Raw genomic sequence first — 27,819 nt, forward strand, 5'->3', positions numbered from 1 at the left:
ATCAAAGTGCCATCGTAGTACTCATTTGTCTGAGATATAAAATTTAAAAGAACACCAAGGGACTAAATGGCTTAAGACACTGGTCTAACATCCTAATCAAAAACACTTTTTCTGAAACATCTTTCCAAAGAAAAGTAACCCAGGCTCCACAAAGCCATGGAATTTCATTCATCTTATATGAACACCAACTTCAAATGAATTTGTCCCCTTCTACTGATGTTATTTGAACATGAATATCTATAAAGTCTGTGCAATAAGTTGGTGCTAAGTTACCCCAATTTTAAAAGACTTCATAGGTTGAGATTTAAGTAATCTAATTCTATGCCTTGTTGAAGCTCTAAACAGGTCAATAATACTATGATATGATAATAAAAAAAACTAATATAATCTTCGGCTGCCTTCAAAGACAAAGGAGACAATGCCATCAGTCTTGATCATAGCACGATTTGGATACTGTGTTCTGGGCACCCATTTTTAATACTGAGATTCTAAAATTTTATAAGGATAGAAATTAACTTTAAAGGATTTCAGTGAATGATACCCCCAGAAAATTACATGAACACAGGCCCAGAGTTAATGAAAACTTGGTATATTTTTACTAATCATCTTTCTCTTTTTTATTTATTCATTGGTTTAATAAACACCGATTCTTTTCCCAAGTGCAAAGCTCAGTAGTAGTTGCTGAGAGAGATACAAAGTTTAGAAAAGATCCGATCCTTACCCCTATAGAGTCCCCATGGCCTGGTAGGGGGCTAATATGTAACCACACTATGCACTAGTGTACCATCAATGCTACTCTTAAGTACTCCTAGGAAGAAGGTTATTAGCAAAGGCAGACATCAGGGAAGCCTTCATGGAATAAACAAATAGTATTGGGGTTGGAGATCATGCAATGGGTAGGACCCATTCATCAGAGGAAGAGAGTAGCTTTCCAAGCACAGGATACCTCTAGCAATGGAGATGGAGAACAGAGAAGGGGATCCTGCAGAACTCTCCGATCTACTTCCAGGGGCAGTTTCTTGAGCAGTCCAGCTTAGCATAAAACAGATCAAAGCAGTATGAGTTATAACTGAAAAGATAGAATGTGAAAGGAGGTGAAAGAGTTTGAACTTTATTCAATAGGCAATCATGACCCATGCTAAAAAGTCTGGATGAGTAAGCTTTGTCCATATTCTATGTCCTTGTAGCTAGGTGGAGCCATTAGAGCACTGGGAGTCAATAAGATCCAAGTTCAAATCCAACTCTTGACACTTACTGTGTGACCCCATGCAAGGTATTTAACTGCTGCCTACCTCAGTTTCCTTAATAGCACCCACCTCCCAGGGTTGTTGTGATGATCAAATGACTTAATTATAAGCTTAGCACATGTATGGCACTACAAGGCACTTAATAAATGCTTATTCCCTTGCTCCCCCTTAGAGGAAAGTCAAATGAAAGAACTCAGACTTTAAGCTTCAGTTTTTAATACAAGACTACACCACGCCATTGGCCACAACAAATCTCAAATCCAGTGTCAGTATCATTGCCAGACCTCTGAAGATTACAGTCCACTCTGCAAGATGGAGAAGTGTAAATCATCAGCAACCAACATTACTTCATTCTTCTAATGCTGTTCTTTCAGACATCTCCCCTACCTGATGCTTTTGAGAAACCTTCTTCCTCTTATGGCTGCTTTTTTTTTTTTTTGAGGGGTGGGATCTGGTCTTTCAGTCTTTAGTACCAGAATGTGGGAACTCTCCACCCGCCCCAAGCTAGGTGAGGAACCTCGACAGGTCTTCCTTGATTTCAGCTTCATCCCAAGGTCCATGAATGTTTTCTTTGAAAAGCTGCAAGCGGATGAGATAATAAGGACAGAGACAAGAAATGGAAACTAGTAGCAGGGCAAAGAGTATAGCCCCTACACCACTAATGGTCAACAGCCCTGCCAGGGCAGAGAAAGCAAAGAGCAGCGTGACCCCCACATAGCTGCATGGGGTGCAGGCCTTCAGTTTCTTCTGTAGCATCGGCCACAGGGCAAAGATCTGGATGGCGAATGTCACCATAATGAAGGCATGGAGGGATCGAGGCAGGCGGGAGGCCAGGCAGACAGAGGCAAAGATGGCCATGTTGAGGGAGAGGGTGCTAGATACAATCGCAGCATTGGCCCCATAGTCAAAGAAGATAAGATGCCCCAAGAGCATGAAAACGGACATAGCATAGATGGTGTCAGTGCTGACGGATTCCGTCAGCGTCTTCAACACTGGGGAGAAGCCATAGGTGAATGTAATAAAGAGCAGGGCACTCTTCAGGTCGGCCCACCTCGTGCGCCCACTCTTCTTCCGCCCAGCGCCGCCATCAATGAGGTCAAACAACACGTAACCAATCAAGGAGGAAGCCAAGCCGGTTCCAAAGAGCCACTGGGGCGCTAAAAGACCCTCATCCATATACCACCAGATGACCACAAAGACACAGACACTGCACAGCTGCTGGATCACCACCCCGGACTCAAAGACCACAGACCAATACTGGTATTTGCGGGTGGAGATGTTTTTGCGCAGCTCTTCCAGGAACCGCCGGTCCACGTAGTTATCAGGGAAAGGCTGCCGCTCATACAGCACCTTCTGCCACCTCACGACTCTGGCGTTGGCCATTGGTTGTGAACACAGGCCCTTATCATCCGAGCACAGACTGGATTTAACTCTCACCCATAAGCCCTGGTGGGGCTGGCTCTTCAGGAGGATGGAAGATGGGCCCTCTCTGGATTCTCCATACTCTTCTGCACCAGATGATTTTCCAGTCAATTTCTATGGTCCATTAGATGAACAAGGTCGACCAAATTCCAGGAGGGAGGGAGAGTAGAAAAGAGGCAGGGAGGGAGAAGGAGAAAGATGGAGATGGAGAGAGGGAATGAGAAAGAGAGACAGAGAGAGAGAGATGACAGAGAAGAGGGAGAGAGAAAAGAAGTTGGAGGGAGAAAATGGAGGAAGGGAGAAAGACAGAGGGAATGGAGGGGGAGAAAGAGAGAGAGAATATCAGTTAATCTTTGGAAATGAATTCCTTGTAGATCAACCAAGAAAGAATTAAACATCCCCAATCAAATCTATTTAGACTATAAATATTAAAATGAGGTAGGTGTGATGACAGACAACTTCAAAAACTTCACAAATACATCTTTTTTCTAACTACAGTACTTTGAATGGCAAGATGCCTATCTCTAAGGATAGTAGAATGATGTTGGTACAATGAGGAGAAAGTGGGAGGGAACATTTATTAAGTGCCTACCCTGTGCCAGTCACTGGGCCAAGCTTTTTACAAATATTATTTCCTGTGACTTGGAATCACTGGACCTGAATGTGACTCCCATCTCAGTCCCCTAAGATCTGTGTGACTTGAGGCATGTGATTTCATTGCTTTGATATTGTTCTCCCATCCAGTATGAGGAGATTGAACTGATTGACCTCTGAAGTCCTTTCCAGCTCTAAATCTATGATCCTAATATACAAGACCCACAGAGTCAAACTGCTCTGCACCAAGACTGGAGCTCAGGGCCCAGCCCACTCAAGCTGCCAAACCTCCCAACCAGATTAAAATGGAATTAGGAAATGTTTAACAAAATAAATAAAACACCATATAATAATGTTAATTTGTGGTTTTCTAAGTCAGTAGAGGTTTCTATTTGAGTTTGACACCCTGCTCTAAGCCACATGGAACATTATAGGACCCCAAATAAGTGTGACAGACACTAGGAAACTGCAGGAATACAAACCATAGCTAAAAAAAAAAAAAAAAAAAAATTCCTTGCTAAATAAATTACCATTATTGCTTTTCCCTAGGTCCTTTTCCTTTTAAACTAATATTAATTCCTCCTCACTTACTGTATGTTAGGTGCTAGGAAAGAAACCAAATTTTGATAAGGATCTTAAGATATGCAGAGTTAAGACATTTTGCTCAGAACAGAGTCAAATATTCTATCAACTGAGCCCTTCATCCCCCTCCCCCTTTTGCTGTTTAAACAGCTATGACCTTTTTATATCTGCAGACTCCTATAAAGATGCATTAGTCCCATTTAACAGATGGAGACACTAAGGATCTAAAATTTGTCCAGAGTTTCATATCCAAATTGGAATGACACCTTAAAATTGCTAACTGCTCATAACCTGGGAAATATGTATCCCCTCTGTTGGAGGCAGATTCTTTGATATCGTTGATGGCAGCAAACCAGAGACCGGCAGGCAGATTTCTTTATGCTGTAGCAGGGACTCAGGACTACCATACAATGGCAAAGAAGGGGGCATCATTACCCAGTGTTCCGTACTTAGTCAGCACTACTATATACCACTATAGCAGAACTGCCCTAATTAGGACAGTTAAGTTGGCCTGAAAATGAGGTCTTGGTTCTGGTCTCACCTCTGCTTATAACTAGGTATAATAACCTTTCAGATTGTATTGAGGTATCTAGTAACCATTCAGTTTCTTCTTCTATATTATAGACTAATTAGGCTGAGTGACTTCCAAGCTCTATTGGATTTCTAAGATCCTATGACCTCATGAATTTATCATCTGACCTCAGCTGAAGTGTTCACTGTTCTGGTAGATTCTGCTCCCTAGACTAAAAAGGTAAATGCCACCAGAACCTGCTCTCCCCCTGGGAACTACATACCACTCTAATTTGAACAATTTAGTAGGGAGGAGACTTAAGGCTGAAAACAAAACCTTAGCCTTGAGAGTCAGAGGCCTGGGTATGAATCCAGCTTTGTCATATATGTGAATATGGACAAGTTTTCTCATCTATAACATGCCAACTGCAAGACTTCAAAGAAAGCATGGAGCCAACTCACTCAGGCCTGGGAGAGCTGACTGTTACATTTTTAGCACAGCTCGGAAACTTGGAAACATTACAAATCATAACTTGATCTGTTTTGTACTTAGACTAGATTTTAGAAACTAATGGAGATAAGATTAATAATGCGGATTAAATTTAAAAGTATGCGATACATATTTTTTATTTTTTGAGAGTCAGTTATTAAACATTAACCAGTATATCCCTAGCTGTAAAATAACTTCCTGTTCTAAATCTACAATCCCCAAATCCTTAAGGTAGTAACAAGATCAGGAGTTTACAAAAATAAACTTTAACATTAAGGAGGGTATTCGGAGTCATTTGTTACTTAGTTGTGTCCAACTTGCCGCCATTTGGGTTTTTCTCGGCAGCAATACTAGTGCGGTCTGTCATTTCCTTCTGCAGCTCATTTTACGGATGAGGAAACTGAGGCAAACAGTTAAGTGACTTGCCCGGCCCACGCAGTTGGTCAGTGTCTGCGGTTAGAAAGCTTCCCTGCTCCAGGCCAGGCATTCTATATACTGCCAAAAGCCTTCAGGACTGACCACAAATCAGCACTAGAGGATGCTGAGTGTAATAAACAATCACACCAACCCTACCCTACCTAAACCGCAGAACTTTGGTCTGTGAATGTACAATGAATAAAATTAAAAAAAAAAAAATTTGAGACAAATCAAATAAATGCTGCTGCGGTTCTCAGAGAGGAGCAAGTGGGGGGGAGGAAGGGAGGCCAGGACGTGCATGAGCACTGGGATGAAGCGGCTGGACCCTGCCCTCATTTTCCCCCGCGGAGCCCTTTGGGACCAGGCTGGCTGGAGATGGCTCTGGAACCCATGGGAGATCCTTGAACAGGAGACAGGAGTGAGAGGAGCATTTTTTAAGATCCAGCAATCCAAGGCGAGACCGGCACTCCTTGTGTATATCAGAGATGCGTCTTCGGGACGCCCGCCACTCCGGCGAATGCTCTAGCATAGTAAGGAAGCCCCCAGCCTGTCTCACTCGCCAGCCCGCCAGTCTCTGCACACACCGTAAGCAATCACCCAGACCCAGGAAACCTCCTCAGTCAAAAGGAGACAGGGACACAGTACTGATATGTAAGCCCCAAAGGGGGAGGGAGGGGGAAGTGCGACTGCGAGGAAGTGACTCCAGGGGGCAGTGTGGCGCAGGGCAGAAGAGGCACCCGGGCAAGAGAGCCCCGCCCCCGCCTCCCCAACGAGCAGAACTGGAGGGGTCCATGGCGTCACTGGAAAGAGGGAGAGGCCTCCTGCTCATTGGAGCCGAGTCTCGGAAGAACACAGGCTCTTTAAGATGTCATGGGTTCAAATCCCGCTTCAGTAGGGGTACCCCCCAGCCTCAATTTCCTAGACACTAAAAAAGAAACAGATTAAACTAAACGGCCAAAGGAAGAAAGCGTGGGTCCCCGGCCTCAGCCCGGTCCTGATGTCACCACCCTGGGAAGGAGGAAGCTCGTCCCTCCCCCTCCCCCTCCCCCCACTTTCACGCCTTCCGAAATATTAGACTCCCACCCGCCCAGTCTCCCGATCCCCTCCTCGGACTCGGAAGGAAAGGGGCTTGCGGGGACACCCACCCCACCCCCTACCTGTGGGCTCGGCAGAGGCTCCTCCCCTTGGTCAGAGCCAAAGCCACGTCCTCCCTACTCCTTCCCGGAACGGCCCGAGCGCTGACTGCGCAGCCGCAGACCGGGCCTCCTCCCGCTCCGCGGCGGAGATGCTACCTTTTGGAGCCATCTAGTGGAAGAAGCGAAGAAGGCAGGCCCGACTGCATGCGGATCCCCGGGCCAACGTGCGCGACCCTCACCCGTGCCTTGGGGGAGCTCGCATTCTAACCGGGAAACGCCGCGCAGTCTGGGACCGGTATCCCCTGCGTACGTACGAGCTCCCCCAGCCTTCTCAGAGCAGCTCGAAGCCTTGCCGATTAAATAAGCCGGTGGATGCATGTTTATATCAAAGTGTAAACGCGTGCATATTCATGAGCTTTAATTCCTTAAAACGGTACCCAGAAGTTGGGAACAAAAGACATAAACAGGAGGTGTGTGCGTGTGCAGCTGCAGCGTCCGTGGCGCGCACGTGTGTGGTGCCTGTGACACGCACGAGTAGTGTGGGTCCCTGTAGTATCCACTCCACGTACGTGCAAATTATCAATGAAAAGTGACGTCAGAGGAAAGACGCCAGCACTGAAAAGCAGACGGGGAAAGGTTTTCTGTTGATCGGGGAGGGGGGGGAGGGGAGGAGGGGGGGGAGGGGTTTCAGCCGAGCCTAGAAGGCAGGAATCAGGTGAGGAGGGAGATTTGGCTTAAGATTTGCCACGGACCTCTCTTCGGGGGTCTCTGCTGAGAACGTTTTCAAGTATTTAACAAAATTTAACAAAACAAAACATTCAAATACTGTTGTAAAATAACGAAAACGAAAAGAAAATCGTTTAAGGTCCCCTAGCCTAAAGTCACACTTGCAGCAAGTAATGGAACCATTTGAACCTTGGTCTGCTACCTTCCCCTGTACCAAACTGCCGTCCCATATAGACAATAATGGATTCTAGACCTACTTCTTACTAAATCAGGAAGGGCATCGGAAACCAGGCACTGAGATTGGAGTCCTGCTCGTAATCATTTATAAAGGTATGGATGAAGTTATGAGGTTTGCAAAGCATTTTCCATGAATTTTGACATCTGATCCTTAATACTATATTGTGAAGACTGTGTATATGGTAAAATATTAAGCCTGGGAGGGACTTTAGAAATGGAACTTATTCCCCAATTAATAAACAATCACAGGGATATACAAATGGGCAGTTTTCAGACGTAGACATCTAAACTCTCAATCAATAGCCACATGAAAAAAATACTGTCACTAATAGAAAAAAGGAAATTAAGCAATCAAATTGTCAAAGTTGACCCCAAATAAAAGGAAATGGTAAATGTTGGATGAGCTGTGGGAAAACAGATACATTAATGGACTGTTGGTGCAGCTGTGAATTAGTCTAATCTTTCTGGAAAGTAGTTTGGAATTGTGCCCCCAAAGCTACTAAACTGTGCGTGCTTTTTGATCCAATGATAGCACTACTAGATCCATATACCCAATAAATGCAAGGAAAAGGAATATAGATATATATATATAAAACTATATATTCTATTTGTATGAAAATATAGTGGCCAAGATTTGGAAACTAAGAGGAAATAGGTATCTTACATGTCATATAGTCTAACTTTCTCCTTTTACAGGTAAGGAAACTGAGGCCAGAGGTGGTAAATAACTTACTTGAGATCAAGGCCACTTTTTTTTGGTGATTACAATATAATAGAGTTATCTTTTTTTTTTTATATAGTAACTTTTTATTGGCAGAATCCATGCCAGGGTAATTTTTTTTACAACATTATCCCTTGCACTCACTTCTGTTCCGATTTTTCCCTCCCACCCTCCACCCCCTCCCCTAGATGGCAAGCAGTCCTATATATGTTGAATATGTCCTAGTATATCCTAGATACAATGCATGTGTGCAGATCCAAACAGTTTTCTTGTTGCACAGGGAGAATTGGATTCAGAAAGTAAAAATAACCCGGGAAGAAAAACAAAAATGCAAACAGTTTACATTCATTTCCCAGTGTTTTTTTTCTTTGGGTGTAGCTGCTTCTGTCCATCATTGATCAATTGAAACTGAATTAGGTCTCTTTGTCAAAGAAATCCACGTCCATCAGAATACATCTTCATACAGTATCTTTGTTGTCGTATATAATGATCTCCTGGTTCTGCTCATTTCACTTAGCATCAGTTTATGTAATTCTCTCCAAACTTCTCTGTATTCATCTTGCTGGTCATTTCTTACAGAACAATAATATTCCATAACATTCATATACCACAATTTACCCAACCATTCTCCAATTGATAGGCAGCCACTCAGTTTCCAGCTTCTAGCCACGACAAACAGGGCTGCCACAAACATTTTGGCACATACAGGTCCCTTTCCCTTTTTTAGTATCTCTTTGGGGTATAAACCCAGTAGAAACACTGCTGGATCAAAGGGTATGCACAGTTTGATAACTTTTTGGGCATAATTCCACATTGCTCTCCAGAATGGTTGGATTCATTCACAGCTCCACCAACAATGTATCAGTGTCCCAGTTTTCCCACATCCCCTCCAACAATCATCATTATTTTTTCCTGTCATCTTAGCCAATCTGACAGGTGTGTAGTGGTATCTCAGAGTTGTCTTGATTTGCATTTCTCTGATTAATAATGATTTGGAAAACTCTTTCATATGAGTGGTAATGATTTTAATTTCATCATCTGAAAATTGTCTGTTCATATCCTTTGACCATTTATCAATTGGAGAATGGCTTGGTTTCTTATAAATTAGAGTCAGCTCTAATAGAGTTATCTTGATTAGAGTTATGATTTTAGTCTAATATTAGACTTTGCAAATATTAGATTTGCAAATCAGCAAACTTTTACAAAGCACCTTCTAAGTCCCAGGCAGTATACTAAGTCCTAAGGATAAAAAAAGAGGCAAAAGGAGATCATAATCTAATGAGGGAGACAACAAGCAAACAGATATGTACAAACATGTATATGCATGATGAAAAAAAACTTAACAAAGAGAAGGTATTCGAATTAAGAGGGGGTGGGAGAGCCTGCCTATGGAGTATGAGAGTTTAGTTGAGACTTTTAAAGAAGCAATGGAAGTCAAAAGAAGAGATGAAGAAGGAGGGGGCATGGAGGGCATGGAACGGCCAGGAGGTCAGTGTCACTGAGTACCAGTGAGGAGTAAGGTGTAAGAAAGGTAGTGGGTAGGGTTGGGAGGGCTGATTATGAAGGCCTTTGAACGCGAAACAGAGGGTTTGGATTTGATCCTAGGGACAGAGGGGTTTAATAGAGTTTACTGAGTAATGGGAAGAGAAGGACCAGTGACACAGAACACTTGTGTTGGAGGTCAGAGAGCTCTGAGATCCATTTTCAGCCTCTTTAGGAAGTGGCCCTAGCACTCAGTCTCTCCTAGGCTCGGTTTCTTATCTTTCATTACCTACCTCACAAAATGGTTGGGAAGAAATCACTTTGTAACTTAAAAATAAATCAGGAGTGGGAGCTATTGTTATTATTCAGTATAACAAATTCTGAAAATTTACCAGGCTCACTTCTTCCTCTCCAGGTTCCTTTTAAAGTTCCCATCATAAAGTATGACAATTCTAACAAGGAAGTCATTCCTTTTTCATCGCTCTTCAAAAAAGGTAACAAACTTAACCACTAAAAGGTTGAAGTTTTAAGGTCATCCAAAGAAGCTTCCAAGGCTGTAATGATCAAGAGATGACCAAGCTAGCCTCCTCAGCTTTTATTTAGCCCAGTGACAAAAAAAAAAAAAAAAAATTGGATAGAAATAACTAGTAGATTAATGATGCCCAAACTCTCCTGGAGGGCTCTGATATTCTGCTGATCATAAATAATAATTCAGTGAGAACCTCTTCAATGCTAATATTATTTCTAAAATATGAAATAACTTTTTAAATATTAAAATTGAAATATAAAATTAATTTTATAAAATGAAATATATTCATTTTAAATATGAAAATGTATATTATAAAAATTATTTATTACACTTTTCAGCATAGAAATAAGCTTAATTTCCTCTATTTTACTCCCCAAATTCCTTGGTCTACCTTGTCCCCAGTTTAAGCCATTTCCTGGGCCGGATGTTATGGATTCTGTGATTATATTTCAGAACCCTAAATGTTTTCATAACCAAATTAACTTGGGAAACACTTCAAAAAATTGTTGAAAGTTTTGGAGCCTGAGAATCTGGAATTTTTATCTTGGGGGCCAGAATGCTTTGATCTCAGTTCTAAAATCCCATTTACTATTCTGTGCTGGAAATGTTGCTCTGTCCAGCATAAATGGACTAGGTTTCTAGATCCTCAGGCTCACCTAGAATCTTTGGCCTCTGATTCTCTAAGCACATGCTCAGGGAGTAAAGCTAAGATGAACTTGAGTGGTTCTTTGCTCTGGGAACACAAACTGATTGACCAGGATTTTCAGACAAGAGGCAGAAATGGTGACAGATCTCCATATGAGGATGAATTGGAGAAGCTGAAACTCAGCTGACCTCCCCTTCTATCTTTATCACTCACATGTCCCCAAAAGCAAATTTCTCTCTCCAACACATTTCATCATGATCTTCTTCCTGGTTACTTCATTGTAAGCTTTCCACTATAAAAAGTCTTGAAACATGATTTCCAAATTTATTAGATTTTGACATGCTTGATTTTATGACTCTGTCTCTGTCTCTCTGTGTCTCTGTCTCTCTCTCTCTGTCTCTCGCTCTCTTCTTTTCTCTCTCTCTTCCTCTTTCCTTTCCTCCCTCCTTCTCTTCCTCTCTTCCTCCCTCCCTCTTTACCCCTCATTCTTTTTCTCTCCACCCCATCTCCAAGTCTCGCAATATACTTCTTTGTTGAATTAAAGAAAACATCTCCTTTTTGATTGGAATATTTAGGGAGAATTTTACAATATCCCTCAAAATATTTGGAAGCCCCTAAAGTGTTAGGAAACTCTCCCTCCCTTAAGGAATTCTTTCCCCATCATATCATGGCACTTTATGGTATTGTGACAATATCGCTGGTGTCATAGAATCCCAGGAAACGGAATTCTAGTATTGAAAGAGAACTTAACTGTCACAAACCCCCAGGGAGATACACTAATCCCTTCTAAAATATCGCTAGTAAATGATTGTCTAGCCTCTGAACGCCTCCAGAGACTGGGAACTCACTCCATACTGAGCCAGCCTTAGCCACACTGAGGTAGGAAGCCAAAACATTCCATTGTCAGGTTGCTTTTACTATTACTTTCTTTATATCAAGCAAAAATCTGCCTCCCTGAAGTAGCTGTCTATTAATTTGAATTTCTCCCTCATAGAATCAATCTAATCACATTACAATCTAATTACACATAATATCTCTTCGAATATTTGAGGATAACTATCACATCCCACCCATTCTTTTCCCAATCTTTCTCTTCTTAAAGGTTAAGTATCCCAGTTCTTTAACATGCTTTTAAATGTCCCTCATTTACCATGTTGGTTGTCTTTATCTGAATATATTCTAGTTTGTCAATATTCCTCTTAAAACATAGTGATTGTTACTTTGATAAGGAGCCTTAAGGTTTGCAGCACACTTTCCATATATTATTTTATTTAATCTTGTCTTATGAGATAGGTGTTATTATTATCATAAATTATATAAGAGGAAATTTGAGGCTAATAGAGGTCAAGTGAATTGACAGGGTCACACAACTAGTACCAGTTCTGAAGCCATATTTGAATGCAGGTGTGCTTCTGACTCCAAATTCAACATTCTTTCCACTCAGCCCCTATTTGCTATTAAGTACCTGGAACAGAACCCATACCCCAAAAGTGTAGAGTAATTAATAACCATTCTTCATTTGAGCATTATGTTTCTATTAATATAGTTCAAAATTACATGAAGTTTTTTGTTTGTAATTTGTTTGGTGTATTTTGGCCACTGTATCACACTATTGACTTATATTGATCTTCAGGCAATTAAAATCCCCAGATCTTTTTTTCACATAGCACTTTCTTATTTAGCCTCTGCTATTTTATACTTATAGAGATGTTTTTATTTGCTTATATTTTTAAGACAAGTAAAATAATTCAAAATTTTGATCCATATCTGTGATTTAATTGGCATAGAGAACTCTAACCAAGGAAATTTCTTCCGTGTATACAGAACAGGAACTTTCTGAGAATTATCGAGAATTAGAGAATTATCTAGAATATTTGGAAGTGAAGTGAGCTAATATGTGTTAGAGGTGGAGTTTGAACCTTGGTCTTCCTAACTGCTGTGACTATGGCCCTTCAGTCACTAAGCCCTATTAACTCACATTCTTATTTATGTTTATTAAATTTTGGTTTTTTTCAACTTGGATCATTATTCTAGTTAGTTTGTTGAGGAATCCTGATTGTTTCATTGAGTAAGTTAACTTTCCCAGTTTCTTGTCTTTAGAAAAAATCAGATATTCATTCCGTCTTTATCTTTGTCTAGTTTATTTGGATCATTTGTGATTATAACATCTCTTTTTTTATATTCTTCCTTTCCTCTTGAACTCTTTTCTCTTAGAGAGTATCTAGCCATATGCCAGTCTTTCTCTGAACACTTTTTAGTTCTGCCTTCCTAAAATCTAGAATTTAGCCAGATTTATCTTTCATTTTTATGTCATTAATTCCTTTATTCATTCCAGTAAATTTATTAAATTCTGCTTTGTGCAATACAGTGTACATGGAGCTGGGAGTAATAGAAAGATAAATAAAATATAGACCTTCATTCAAGGAGTTTTGCAATCTAGTACAGGTAATAATGTGAGATACTGTGCATTGATAACTTATTTATCAATAATGGTTTTTATAGGCTGACAGAAATGCTAAGAATCAATCAACATTGATTTCTCTCAGTGGTTCACCTGAGTAATTGTAACAGCAAAATTTGGTTTTAATATCATGAAATCAAGCAATAATGTAGGATTCCCTGTCAAGGGTCACCAGAAGCACATACATATATGCTATTTACAATTTAATTGTATAAAGTCCTGTGGAAAAGAAAGATAAATACTACTAAAAAAAAAAAGACAGATTTGTAGAGGAAACTACAGGCAGTCACCTAGGACATCTCTTTGAGATTGAAGCATCATAGATTTCTAGGATTCAATGTGGTAGGCACAAGAAGCAGCACCATATTAATAAGCAGACACATTACAGAAAGGAGCCACAAAAGTTCTTTCGACTCTTTACAGAGATCCGGGAACCAAAAGTAAACTAGGAATAGCAGCATCTCTGCCTCCTTGGAAGAGGTGGGTGACATGGGTTCAGTGCTCTTCTGGGTTATATATCCCCCTTTAACCTTTTGTCTTGTGGAACTGAGTAAAACCCTTTGAATAAAGTATATGAGGACAGTCATATTTGATTGCCTAAAAATAATAATAGTAAAAATGTTCAATTCAGAAAGGAATATAAATTCAATTGAGAAAGAAGTCACTATTGGCTGGGAGCAATCTAGAAAGATTTGGTAGAGATAGTGAGAAGGTGTGTGGTATTTGCCCTTGAAGGGCAAATTGAATTTCAGCCATTGCTGAGTCAAGTGGAAGACATTCTAAATGTTGAGAATGTCACAGTCAAAGTGGCAGAATTCAAAAGCACTCAGCATAATCAAGGAACAGCTAATTAGCTATTTTAGCTATAGAGTATTGTGTTTGTCCTTCTTTCTCAAGAGGATCATTGACATCAGGAAGGTGATGTCTTGACTTGCAAGTGAACTGGATTTAAGTGAGATAGGGCTGTGTAAAGTCATCAGCCCCAGTCTCTCCTGCAGTCATTGGAGTTCAGTGGTAAGAGATAGGTCAGGATGATTGGAAACAGCCCAGGATACAGTAATAGACCTTGGCCTTTTTAAGTTAAGGTCTTTTTCCAGATCTTAGTTTGTCTGAGGCAACACCTATTCAGTGATTAAAGATTAGGTAAGAATGGAGGCAAAAGACTTCCTAGTTTGCCTTCACAAAAATATCAGTCTGGGAGGAAAAGACCATCAGAGTTTTAGGACAGAACAGAAACAATTGCCCAAACAATGTACAAATGAGGCTTAACATTTTAGCGAAAACAGTATGCTATATCAGATTAAAATTATAGATTGAAATTTGGTGGTCTGGATGCCAGACTAAGGAGTTTGAACTTTTTCAGTAGTCAGGAAGAAGTACAGAATGCCTTTGAACAGTGGAGTTATGTAGAGTCAAACAACAATATGTAATTAGGAGCATTAGAAAGATCATCATAAAACCTAGAATAATATGTATGTTCATTTTCTCTCAGAATTCCTCTCTTTAATCACTACATCAACTAATGCTCTTCCACTTTGTTAATTCTAATTAAATCCATAAAAGTCCCATTGTCATTTCTTCTACCTTCTGAAAGATTATATTGTCCAAAAGGCAAGTCAAGAATTCATCAGTTTTGTTTTATTTTATTTTTAATAGTGTTTTATTTTTCCTAATACATGCAAAGATAATTTTCAACATTCCCCTTTGCAAAACCTTGTACTCCAAATTTTTCTCCTTCCCTCCTCCAATCCCCCCTCATTTCATCAAGCAATCTGATATAGATTAAACATGTCAGACCTTCTAAACATATTTCAATATTTGTCATGCTGTGCAAGAAAAATAAATCAAAAGAGAAAAAATCACGAGAAAGGGGAAAAAAAAGTAAATGACAAAAACAACAAAAAGGAGAAAATACTATGCTTTGATCTACATTCAATTTCCATAGTTTTCTCTCTGGATGAAGATGGCACTTTCCATCCCAAGGCTATTTGAATTGCTTTGGATCATCACATTGTTGAAAGAGCCAAGTCCATCACAGTTGATCACATAATCTTGTTATTACTCTATACAATGATCTCTTGGTTCTCTAAACTTCACTCAGCATCAATTCATGCAAGTTTTTCTAGGCTTTTCTAAAACCATCCCACTTATCAAAGTAACATGAGCAGAACCAAGAGATCATTGTCCTCAGTGACAACAATATTGTAATGATAATCAATTGTGAATAACTTAGCTATTCTGATCAATACAATGATCCAAAATAATTTCAATCACATGATAAAAAAATACTTATCACCAGAGAGAGAACTGTTGAGTTCTGAGTACAGATTAAAACTTTTTTTAAACTTTTATTTTTCTTAGATTTTTTTTTTTTTTGCTTATGTTTTCTTTTACAATATGGCTAATATGGAAATCTGTTTTGTGTGACACATGCATAATCGATATATTGCTTACCTTTTCAAGGGGTGAGAAGAGATGAAAAGGAAAGTGAGAATTTGAAATACAAAATTTTTAAAATAAATTTTTAAAAATTTATATGAAATCGGAAAATATTTAACAAAACATATTTAGGTAATATATATGCATGCATATATATATACATACATATATGTATATGTATATATATGTATATATATATATATACACACACACACATAAGTTTTTTTAAAGAATTTACTACTTGCTCTGTTTTTAGCAAATAGGATTTCCTCCATTGTAAAGGGCTGAAACTCTGAATAAGTACACTGTAATCAGACAACCTAGCACTTAAGGCTAATTACCTATTGGACAATAACTCTATTAGCATATGCTTGGAAAAATGGCCCTTCTCACTATTCCATGCTGGCTCGATCTTTTGGTGTATAGAGATAATCGTAGGAGGGATTAGGGGGTAAAGTGAGATAAGCCAGAGTCACTTTGGAGGAGAAGGGAGGTTGGTGGAGAACATGTGGCAGTTTTGTCCATTCCCATCACTTCTCCCACTGAAGACCAAGGACTTTTACTTATTCTAACTCCGGCTGATTCTGAGGCCTTCAGGGAGCTAGCCCAGGATTTCACACTCCATCACTTGCAATCTGTGCCTGGAAATTAATAGACATTGGCTATGTCTGGCTGAAAGTTCAATATTATTTTCTTATAATAGAATCACTTCTATTCCTTCTCCTTTTATCCTCGCTCAAAAGTTCTGCATGTTTCTATTCTTATGGTTTTCTATATGTGTAATTTTTCTTGACTCAAAATGTGATTTCACTATTTCTTTTCTCAAATATATGGTTCTATAGTTATAGCCTTCCTTTATCATATTCTAGTTCATCCTTCCCAGTCTTTTGTGATTCCTATGATGCTGAATTTCCCTCCTTGCCATAATATTTCAGATTTCTTTCTTTATCCATACTCTGTACATCAAGCATCTCAGGTCATAGGTATTGCTCTTGACAATTTTCAATACTTTTTCATGTATTAATGACCATGTTCTTCACTATTATTCTTTTATTGTCAGATTTTATTTCCTCTACAGTATCTAGATCCACAGTTTTATCTGGACATTTTTTCTCCCTCCTTTTATATTTTTTAACCTTAAAGTTCTTTGGATCAGATCATCAAATGAGTCCTTCCCATTCCAGGTATAATGTATTTCATATAATGCTGACATCTCTCTAGAATGTCCAAGTCTGCCCTGAAGAAGAGGAGTGTTCAGTGTTTAGGATCTTCATCTTTTCTTCTCCCTCCATACGAATTCTTTCATAGATCAACCTATTTGCCAATACTTGATTTCTCTCTTAACTCCTCAGAATTTTTTACTTGGGATCATAGAATCTAGTTTGAGGGCTTTAGAGATCATTAGTCTAACCTCCAGATTTTGCAGATGAGGAACCCTGAGAGAAGATATCTTTTGTCCCAGGTACTGAGCAGCAATTAGGATGAAAATCCAGATGCTCTGACTATAAATCCAATATCTTGTCACCACATTAATGGGTTCATAATAAGTTTATAGCTTAAAACATTCTTCATTTTTCAGTTTATTCTTCTTAGTTATCAGAAGTGACCAGAAAACTACAATAAGAGTAATAATAATAAAAGGAAACATTCACATATTTCATCTTTATGATTTACAAAGAACTTTGCATGCATCATCTCATTTAATAATAACATCTTAAGGTTTACAAACTTCTTTCCTTACAATTTCCTGTTTTATGGACAGGGAAGGTAAGGCTAAAAAAATTGATTTGTCAAGATTCCATAGCTTTTGGGCAGCTAGGTGGGGCAGGGGATAGAGTGCTGTGTCTGAAGTCAGGAAGATCTACAGGAGTTCAAATTTGACCTCAGATTTACCAGCTGTATGACCCTGGACTAGTCACTTCACCCTGTTTGCCTCAGTTCCTCACCTAAGAAATGAATGGAGAAGAAAATGGCAATTCACTCTAGTATCTTTGCTAAGAAAACCCAAATGAGATCATAAAAAAATCAGACATGATACAGTAACAATAAAAAAAAACATACAGAAAGGAGAAAAACAACATTTAAGCCCAAGCCTTTCTACCATGTATCCATTTTCCCCATCTAAAAATGTGTTGACACATTGGCTAGTTTTGGACTAGCTTCTAAGTGGTTATTGGCCCTCAGGGTATATTTGATACTAGGGATATTAGACAAATTGGATCATTTCCAAGGCCTTGTTTACTCTTAGTATGGAAAGATCATCCTCACTCTCAAGCAAGGAGATCCACTTGCAAGAAACATGTTATCCAGAGTGCAAATTCAATAACTTGGGCCTCCTTCCTCACACTTGACCATTTTTGAAGAAGAGAGAGTCAGACACAGACTCACGGAGACAGAGACAGTGTCTATGTGTGTATGTGTGAGAGAGAGAAAGACAGAGACAGATGCACAGAGACAGAGAGAGACTATGTGTGTGTGAGAGACAGACAGACACACAGAGACAGAGATAGACAGTGTGTGTGTGTGTGTGTGTGTGTGTGTGTGTGTGTGTGTGTGTGAGAGAGAGAGAGAGAGAGAGAGAGAGAGAGAGAGAGAGAGAGAGAGAGAGAGAATGTAGCTGTAGCTGCAGGGATGAGGTAGTAGCCTACCTAATGGGTCAATTAGTAGATGTCTGAATGACTACACATGGGGCAACTTCCAAAATATTCCAGACTTAAGGAAGTTTGGAATCAGACTCAGTTGCCTAATTTACCAAAAAAAAATTAATTAAGTGATCTAACAACCCTTCCAGCTCTAACTTTCCAGTGTTCTCTATCTCCTAAAATTTAAAAGGGGGAAAAACCTTTATTTTGGCAATTTAATGGTATTACTTATTGAACTAAAAAAAAAAATTAGGGATTGTTAAATATTATTAGGAGAATTGTTAGATAATTTTTTAAAATTTTATTTTATTAAAGGTACTTCATATAATACTGATGTCTCTGTAGAATGCCAATTCTAACCTGAACAAGGAGATTAGAATTTTTTAAATTCATAATTAAAAAAATAAAGTAGGGGTGAAACAAGAACAAGGACAATATGTAGTTCTTTAGTGTACTATACCTCCTAATAAAACCAACAATCTATTTGGCTTAAAAAAAAAACTATCAATTTCAAATCACCAGATTATAAAACCTTTCATACTACCCCTCCCTCCCCCATCACAACAGGATTGAGAAGTGTCAGGGCTGGTGGTGCAGGAGCCACCAGCTCTGGGAGAACGACTTATTCCTGGAGTCCTGAACAAACTGTACTTAAGGAGATGTCAAAGGGAGATGGAAGGTGAGGCCCCTCGTCTTTCCCCAATAGCGAAGGTATATGGATAGCACAGTGCCAAGGGGAGGAAAAGGTTGCTTAAGAATTCCCCGAAAATCATTAGCTGTTCAAACCAGTAAAATGTTTGGAGCTTCCAGGAGATGAAAGGAATTTCAGTCAGTCAGTCAATAAGCATTTATTTAAGTACCCACCATGTGGTCAGCTGCTTGTTAAACACTGGGAATAGAAAAAGAAGCAAAAGCCAGTTCCTGCTCTCAAGGAGCTTATAATCAAATGGTGGGAGACCAGTAAATAAATAAGTACAAACAAACTACATGCAAGATAAATTAGAAATAATTAACAGAGGAAGCACTAAAATTAAGAAGAGGGGGGAAAAACTGGGTAGAAGATAGGATTTTAGTTGGGACTTGAGGAAAGCCAAGGAAGCCAGCAGATGGAGATGAAGTGTCTCCTTCATGGAACAGAAAGGAGACCAGTGTTACTGAACTGAAGAATACTGGTAGGGTATAAGGTGTAAGAAAATTAGAAAAGCCAGGTTGGGGCTAGATTATAAAGGGCTTTGAATGACAAACAGGAGGTTGTATCCAATCCTGGAGGTGACAGGGAGTCCCTGGAGTTTGTTAAGGGGGGATAGAAGTGACAAATTAGATTTGCAGTTGTTGTAGTCTTGGGTGATCCAAGATAGCCATTGGTGGCAAATCATCTTCTGAATCTGAGACTTTTGTAAAGTGACCCAAATGCCACAGTTTTTGTCAGTAAAGAGAAAACCTACATTTGGCTAAAAGTACTTACTTGAAAACTCAAGATTTGGAAAAATAGCTTGAGATCACATTTTGAAAGTAATATATTGAATTATTATGTACTATTTTTAAAAAGTAAATGATATGAAATGGAAAGTTATGGTTTTCTAAGATAATTCTTTTTTTGTTGTTTTGTGCTCTATGCATAGAAATGTTCTCTCTCTCTCTCTTTGTCTCTCTCTCTGTCTGCCCTACCTCTCCCTCTCCCTCTCCATCTCTCTGTTATCTCTATTGTTGTTTAACTTTAAAATAAAGAAAAATGGCTTTAGAGCTAGGCAGAGGAAAAACATAACCTATTTGTGTCTGGAACTGAGCCCACCTATGACCTCTCACATCTGTACCTCCAGTGCACTTTCCTGTTAGAATGATTGGCCAAAGACTGGCAGAGCACATACTGAAAGGCCTCACTTTGTTCACTCTGAAGCCCCATTGATTCAAGTATGGTGTTTATTCTACTGAAGCAGTCTTGGACTAGCCTGATTAGGCCTGGATGGAAGTTTGCAGCTTCCAGAAATCAGATCATTGAGTCAAAGTTCCAGCCTGTTCCTATGCAGAAAGTAAAGGCAGTTGGACTGGGATGATGAGCAGTGTTCTTCCATCTCCCTGCCCTTCCTCCTCCTCCCCCACCCAACCCTTTGGAGGAGAGGGGGTGGTGGTGAAGATAAACAGGACAAATACTGTATGGAAGCTAAGACATTCTCCCTTTACATGTCTGTTCTAAATGAACAATGGACAATGAAGCCTTACCCCACTTAAAGGGAAAAATGTTCCTGGCAAAGCTATTATTATTCCTGTTCATATTTTCCACTTATTTGATGCCAGGATCAAGTTAAATAATGAGTATAAAGACAGTATATAATTACTCGTTAGCCAGCTCACTAGTAGCATGATATAGATAAATAGGTAAATGAGAAGATAGATAGATAGACAGATAGATGGATTGATTGAGGAATAGATATAGATAGATGTGATATATTAGACACATTATATATATGTATATATTAGATATACGTTAGATGCACACACATATATCAAGAATGGCAAAAGGAAACAGTGAACAGATAGTCCAAACAGAGAAGAACATTGGTACTATTGACCTTCTGCCTCTATCTATAATTAGTAGTTGTTATTCAGAAGACCGAGGAGAAGAAAACTTGGTAGAGAGCAATGGGCAACTTGTTTTGGTGTACAGGGCTCAACATTTAGAAATTATAGAGGACACGAGCAGTCAAGGGGAGAATAAGAAAGGGGAAGTGGATATAGTTATCATTTAAAAGTCATAATATGCCTGACATGGGAGCTCCCTCCAAGATGGATGCAACCTCTCTGTACTGCAAACTGCTTCATGAGTTGCTCTGGCCCCAAACCCATCAATAATAATGATAAAGTACTCTGTGAATATGACCTCACTAGATCCTCCAGCAATCTGGGAGGTAGGTGATATTATTATTCCCATTTTGCAGATAAGGAAACTGGCCAAGCTTCTGATAAAAAGCTTTTCCCACCTTTTTCCTATACACAACTTGTCCTGGGAATTATCTGAATTCCTTTTGGGAAAAAAACGCATGAATGGTAGGCCATGTTGCTATGAAAAGAGTATTTGGCTTCAGAAAAATTGTTTGAGAATCCTAGCTATGCTAAATCTCTCTGATCCTAGAAAAATCATCTTCTTTGGATCATAGGATCCTCATCTGCAAAATGAGGGGATTGCATTAGATGCAGTCATAGGTCCTTTTCCAGCTCAAAGTCCTATTGGAAAACCAACATTTCACACATCTTAATCATCTGCTTTTACAAAAAATTTGTTCCTAATTTGTATGTAAGAAAAAAAAAAGCCTATTGATAGTATTATCTTCAAGATTATATTCCCCATTCATAGAAAGCTTTCTTCTACTTGAGAGAAAGGGGACAAAAGAGACTGGGGTAATGTGGGAGGAACATAGCTGTTCTCATTCTCTTTCTTTCCATCTGAGAGTAATAAGTAAGGTGAAAACCCCCTTCTGTGTCAGACTTCCCTGTAAAGCAGAGAAGAAGGGACTGGTTTCCCAAGCCCCAGTAGGTGGGTGGGTGGGAGGGAGGGGGTGTTAACTTTCTCTGCTCTTGATTACTCAGGTCTCAGACCTCACCTCCCGCTGCTGTTGACACCAAGAAGGATTTGACTCTGCCCAGCTTGTTTAAAATACCAGAAGTTTCCCAACAGGTACTCAAGTTTTCCAGTGACATGAGCCCAAATGGCAACCCTTAGAGTCCCCAGGGTGTAGTTTGGTGCTTGCCTTCTGTCTTCCCCACTCTCCTCGGCCCCAAACCTTGCTTCTTGGTGAATTGGGTGGGGGTGGAGGAAACTCATCCAATGGGGATTCAGTTGGATGGCTTCCACCCAGTAGGCAGGGCAAATTCCCCTGATGTCAGAGTCAGAGGAGACTCCCAAAGCTCCCTTCCTGCCCCCTTCCCCAACTTCTCCCAAAGAAAATACTTGCCTGGATGGCTTCCTCTGTGCCTGCCCTCCAGGGATAGAGTCACCTGGATATTCTCAGCTTGGCCAAATGAGAGAGCAGCTGGTGGCAAGGGGCTAGCCAGCACAAGACAGTAGTGTCAGTGAGAGGGAGAAGCAGTGGCTCTCATTTCTCTCTCCAATTACTGATGTTACACACATGTGCACACATGGAGCTTTATGTAGTCTGAATTACCTGGACTTGTTGCTCTAATGCCTTTTCATTAGTTCTACAAAACTTCATTGTTTTCACTTGTTACATAGTCATGTAATCCTTTAAAAAAAAAAAAAAAAAAAAAAAAAACCCTGAGTGAGGCAGAGCAGAGAGTATTCCTATTTCATAGATGGGGAAACTGAGGCTCAGTGAGCCCTTGAACTTATTGCCTGGGCAGTTAGACTTATTGCCTGACTCAGGAAGATCTGAGTTCAAATTCAGCCTCACACTTACTGGTGATCCTAGACTGGACACTTAACTCTGTTTGCCACAGTGTCCTCATCTGTAAAATGAGGTGGAGAAGGAAAGAGCAAACCACTCCAGTTTTTCTGGCAGGAAAACCCCAAATGGGGCCACAAAGAGTCAGACAGGATTGAAACAAGTGAATAACAATAACATATTGCTCCCCCTAAAAAAGAAATAGAATGTAAGCTCTCTGAGAGCAGGGGCTGTTTGGGTTTGCTTCATAAGTGCTTAATGAATTGAACTGGATCATATAATGAATGATTGGTGGAACAGAGTTTTGATCCCTTAAACAAGTGACTGAACCTCATATATAAGAGAAGGACATTAATAACCGCTCTGGCCTACTCTCGTAGTGTTGCTGTGAAGATTAAATCAGATAAAATGTCTGAAAATGCTCTGTCCACTGACATGACATATAAATGGAGACTCATGTTGTTTTTATGGTTTTTTTTTTTTTTCTTCACCTCCCTGAGAAAGAAAGAAAAAATCTTGGTAATATATATACACCTGGAAAATGTTGGAATGGTGTTATCTCATTAATCTTCCCAGCACTTACATGAGATAAGTAGGTATTCCTGGCCATATCTTACATGTAGGGAGACTGAGGAACAGAGCAGTGAAAGGATTTGTCTGACAATTTCATAGTAGAGCCAGGATTAAATCCAGGTCCATGCCACACAATCACCAATTTGTCCCAAGTAGTCTTTTTTTTTTTTTTTTTTTTTTTTTTTTAGGGCTAACTCCATCACCCATAGTGACTTTTTGATCCCATTCTAGATTTGGCCCGTGTCTGTCTTTGTCCACTCAATAAATCCCTATCCCTGTTCTTGTTCTGACCTCCATCAGTTCTCCAGATCATTGATTGGAAGTGAAGGGGGAAATGGGGAAAAAGAGGGAGTGACTTTGAGCAAAAACATTAGCAACTTGATTCCCCCATTTCTAGACACAATATCAGATAGCTCTGCCCTTCCAGATCCCGCACTACAGCACCTCTGCCTCTGACATATGGGGAAACATCTCTAAAGTGTCCCCAGATCCATGCAGGTCTCTTGGGCAGAGGTTCGAGTGATACCAAATGATATATACATAGCATTTTTGCAAGTTGTCATCCTGGCCATATGCTGAATATTCCTAACCTAACTTCTCTCTGGGCCCTGAAAAGTTAAATCTCTTCTTAGAAAGTTAAGGATTTGGGGCAATAATTTTTTTTTAAACACTGGACCTCCTATCTTTTTTTAAAAGATTAGACTGAAAGTGCAGTTCTACTCATATCCCCATCATAATACTGATCTGAATACAAGTTGCTCCATTTCTGAACTGGGCCAATTTATTCCTTCTTAGGCAGCCTAGTGCCCCTCTCCTTCTGTAGTTCATCATATTGATTACAGATTTATTGTAGATTCCCGATCAGCATGGCATGGCGCACCACAGCTCGGATTTCCAAGCTCGAGATTTTGCCAGCCTTAGCCTCCCTGGTGGTTGGGATTACAGACATCACACCTCACCGGTAATAAATGTGAAAATTATCCTGCCCACTGGCTCTGATAACTTGAAAGGGGGTACACAATGAACAAAGAATATCTAAGAAGCTGTTCTGTGGCAAGACCGAGTGTGGCAACAGAAAATCACCAGGGGAAGAAATATTTTAAGGATGGCTGGTTGGCTGGAAGCTAGATAACTCATGGTCTAGTGGAAAGAATATTGGGTTGAGATTACTGGATCTGGGTTCAAATGCTGGCTCTGCCACTCACACCTGGGTGACTTTGGGACAAGCTACTTTCCCCCCAATGAAGTAGGACGTGCTGGACCAGATGCCACAGAAAAAAGCCCTTTGGCTCTGAACCTGGGAGCATTCCTCTGGGTCTTGGTGTTTTCATGTGTGTGTTGGCCATTAGGCTCTGGGGGCTTGTCTGATCACCCTTTTGGGTTATGAGCATTCCCAAAGCCACAGGTCCATTATTGTTCATAAAAGGAGCATGTTCCTCTGCTTTACCTTCACAGTGAGTGGGTGCATCTCTTAGGTCTGTGTTCTGTTGAGTGGAGGCTGTGAACCCTACCTCCAGAGTATTTGTGAAGGGGAAACTCTAAGCTAAATTGGGCTTTTGGGGTGTTGGGTTGTTGACAGGAGAAAGTCCAGAAGGACCTACAGGAAGGAGAAGTCTAGGCGATGGGGTTTCCCATGAGCCAGCACTCTCAGCCAGTGTCTGATTAGAGGTGGGAGCCAAGCAAATTCTCTGTTGATTTTTCTTTAAGGAAAGATGATGTGGTTTGTGTCAGCTGATGCCCTCTGACTGGTGGTTTTTGGTGTTGGATTGGGTTTTTTTTTTAATTGTTTTTGTGTTTCCTTTCTTCCCACCTCATCCCCAACTCACTAGGGCTGGCCAAGGCAGCTGCTAGCATTACCACAATAAAAAGAAACTCAGCCTAGGAGTGTGGGCTAAGGGACAGAGGCAAAGGCCCTGCCACCAGCGTAGTGCCTGGCATATAGTGAGCACTTACTAAGTGCTTGTCATCTGACTGGCAGAATGACCTGGCTCCCTTTGGCATCCCAGACCAGCTGGCATAATTACTGGGAGTCACATTACAAGGCTCACATCTGCTTTGCTGGGTGAGGATGGAAGCTCTTCTCTTGGAACACTTTTTCTGGTGGGTAGGGTAAGACCCAGCCGATCAAGGATGACCTGTTAGGAAACCATGGAGGATGGAGCAGGTCAAGAAAAGGCTGTCCAATGGATAAATATGAAAATCAACACACAAACATTATTCCTATGTTGTACAATCCATCTGCTGCACCATATTGCTGCAAATCCATGCCATGGAAAGCTTTTGTTCTCATTGGGTTGTGTTGAGGATCAATTGAAATAATATATTCAAAACATAGTCTTTTTTCCTTTAAAAAATACTCTGTTTTCATGGATGGCTCTCAGAGAGGGCAGAAGGAGAAATACTAGGAAATCTAAACTAAGTAAAAACAAAATCAATAAAAATTATTTTTAAAAAATATATAAAGTGCTTTGGAAAGCCTAACCTACATAATTGTTGGGTGTTAGATACCTCTTTTCACCTGTAAATAACATGTATAGATCTATTGCTCTTTCAATGATCATAAATAAGTGAGATTCATAGAGATCATTCAGAGACATAATCAGACCAATACAGGTCATAGAAACCAATTCATGAGTCCTAATTTCAAACTCCAGATTTGTGTGCAATAATTTCTGAGAAATCATTAAAAAGAAGACAGAAATGTGTATCTCCATCGGGATAAAAGAGCAAACTTGCTTCTCAAAGGCTGGGCAAGCCAAACAGAACCTCTGGCAGGTCCGACCACACTGAAGAGTATTCACATACAGGCTCAAGGATGGATTCTGGTTTTTTTTTTTTTTTTCCTAGAAATGTCTCACCAGGCTTGAAAAGGATCTTCACTGGAATTGGTTGCAGGGTTATACATTTTTCAGCTACAGAAGATTATTTATGAGATGCTATTTTATGTGTGGTAGGGAAGTGGGACTATTTGGTGCCCCCAAAATAGAAGCAAGCATGTCTTCACTTTCTGTTGTCTGTAGTTTCAGCTTCTGTTATACAAACAGGTGTGAGTATGCTCTCGGAGGATCATGAAGTTAAAGCTGGACCCCAGAGGCTATCTCATCATCTTGTTTAAATTTCTCATTTTACAGATGAGGAAACTGAGGCTGGGTGATTTGTCCAAAGGCATAAATATCATGGATGGAATTTGAACTTAGGTCTTTTAACTCTAGTACAAGTGTCCCTCTCGCTATTTGTTAACACTGCCATTCCAGGTTGTGAGACCTTGGGTATGGAAACATGACAAGAAGTTTCTGTCTATGGAACCTGAAGAGCAGGTTATTGATTCTCTGATTTAATCAGTGATGTGGAACATGTTTAAGGGCCAGACAAGCAGGTTCTCCTCTCTCTTGCTGCTGCTTCTTGAAGAGTGAGGTTTCTATCCTCTTGGCTATGACTCTTTGATTCAGAAGAACAAGATCCTGGGCCTCTAATCATTACAACAGTTCCAGATCTGCACCCAGTTGCTGATTCAACATTAAAAGAAAAGACCCTGAGATGACAAGAAAGAAGCCCTTTATTCCAGGGAAAAGAAGAGCATCCCAGACAGGAGGCAAGGTCTTGTCCAGATGGATTCCCAACCTATTTGCATCAACAATGGGAGAGACTCATTGCAAGAGTGAGCTTGCACAGAGAATATGAAACTGGCCAACCATTGGGTGACTCACAGCTACCTCACAGAAAATGCAAAATGCCCATTCTTCTGTCTGCCAGCCGCACAAATCAGTCCAAGTCTGTTGCTCTTTGAGGAAAGATTTCAGGTGGACAATAAGCCTGGAGAGACAGAGACACAGAGACAAAGAGAACTTCTTTATTAAAATGTTCTGTCTGGTATCACTGGGTCAAAGGGCATTAACTATTTAAAGAGATCAAAGATTGTGGAAAGTGTCATTTGTGTACAAAAATATAGCATTTCCTTTTGGGATAAAAATGAAGGGGTGCCCAACTCTGGGGAAATGGCAAGGTGAATTATGATATATAAATGTAACAGGATGTTATTGTCCTATAAGAGATGAAGAGATGGTTTCAGAGATATCTGGGAATTTTTACAGAGTGAAGTGAATAAAATCAAAACCATCCCTGTAATAATTATCAATATGGAAAAAAATTCTGAAAAACTCAAAAGGTTAGATTTGAGAGGTATTTAGGGTTAGGGTTATGGTTAGGAGGCACATTTTTAAGAGTCAGGAGGTATTCATTTAGAGTTAGAATCATGATTCCAGAGAACTAGTAATGAAACACACTTACCCTTCTCACCTCTGGCCTTCCAGAAGTATCCAAAAAGCTTAATCTCCCTTGTTTTAGTAAGAGAGGAGTCCTTCAGGAACAAACCCACCAAAGAGAAAGGGCAATCAAGGCAGGAATAGTGCTATGATTATAGAGAGTGGGTTTCAAGCTGCCTCATCATTTCAGTCTAATTATTATTCCATCTGCAATAGGTACCATTCTGGTACAGTGAAAAAAATAGCAGGATTTGGGGTTAAGGAATTCATGATCCTAACTGTTAACCTCATATCCTATGTAACTTG

General features: G+C 40.0%; 2 protein-coding genes across 5 annotated transcripts in view; one reads left to right on the forward strand and one right to left on the reverse strand.

The window, feature by feature from the left end:
* Positions 1-1,453: 1,453 nt before the first annotated feature.
* On the reverse strand, positions 1,454-6,562 carry PIGC (phosphatidylinositol glycan anchor biosynthesis class C). The gene is made up of 2 exons (XM_012547665.3): positions 6,420-6,562; positions 1,454-2,783 (listed from the first exon to the last, which is right to left on the reverse strand). The coding sequence occupies exon 2, from the start codon at positions 2,628-2,630 to the stop codon at positions 1,752-1,754; it is 879 nt and encodes a 292-aa protein (XP_012403119.1). The 5' UTR covers positions 2,631-2,783; positions 6,420-6,562; the 3' UTR covers positions 1,454-1,751.
* Positions 6,563-7,105: 543 nt separating this feature from the next.
* The window catches only part of LOC100919517, a 33,607-nt gene continuing 12,893 nt past the window's right edge, over positions 7,106-27,819 (forward strand). The window contains exons 1-5 of one of the 4 annotated variants that reach the window (XM_031936896.1): positions 7,106-7,454; positions 9,980-10,058; positions 18,849-18,960; positions 21,867-21,954; positions 24,105-24,212. In XM_031936896.1, the coding sequence (XP_031792756.1) occupies positions 18,941-18,960; positions 21,867-21,954; positions 24,105-24,212 (216 nt within the window). In that variant the 5' untranslated portion in view covers positions 7,106-7,454; positions 9,980-10,058; positions 18,849-18,940. Of the gene's footprint in view, positions 7,455-9,979; positions 10,059-11,482; positions 11,619-18,848; positions 18,961-21,866; positions 21,955-24,104; positions 24,213-27,819 lie in introns of those variants that run through there. The other 3 variants (XM_003767420.4, XM_031936897.1, XM_031936898.1) reach the window with 3 other exon arrangements.

Source organism: Sarcophilus harrisii, chromosome 4, assembly GCF_902635505.1.
Source record: "Sarcophilus harrisii chromosome 4, mSarHar1.11, whole genome shotgun sequence".
Taxonomy (NCBI): Eukaryota; Metazoa; Chordata; class Mammalia; order Dasyuromorphia; family Dasyuridae; genus Sarcophilus; species Sarcophilus harrisii.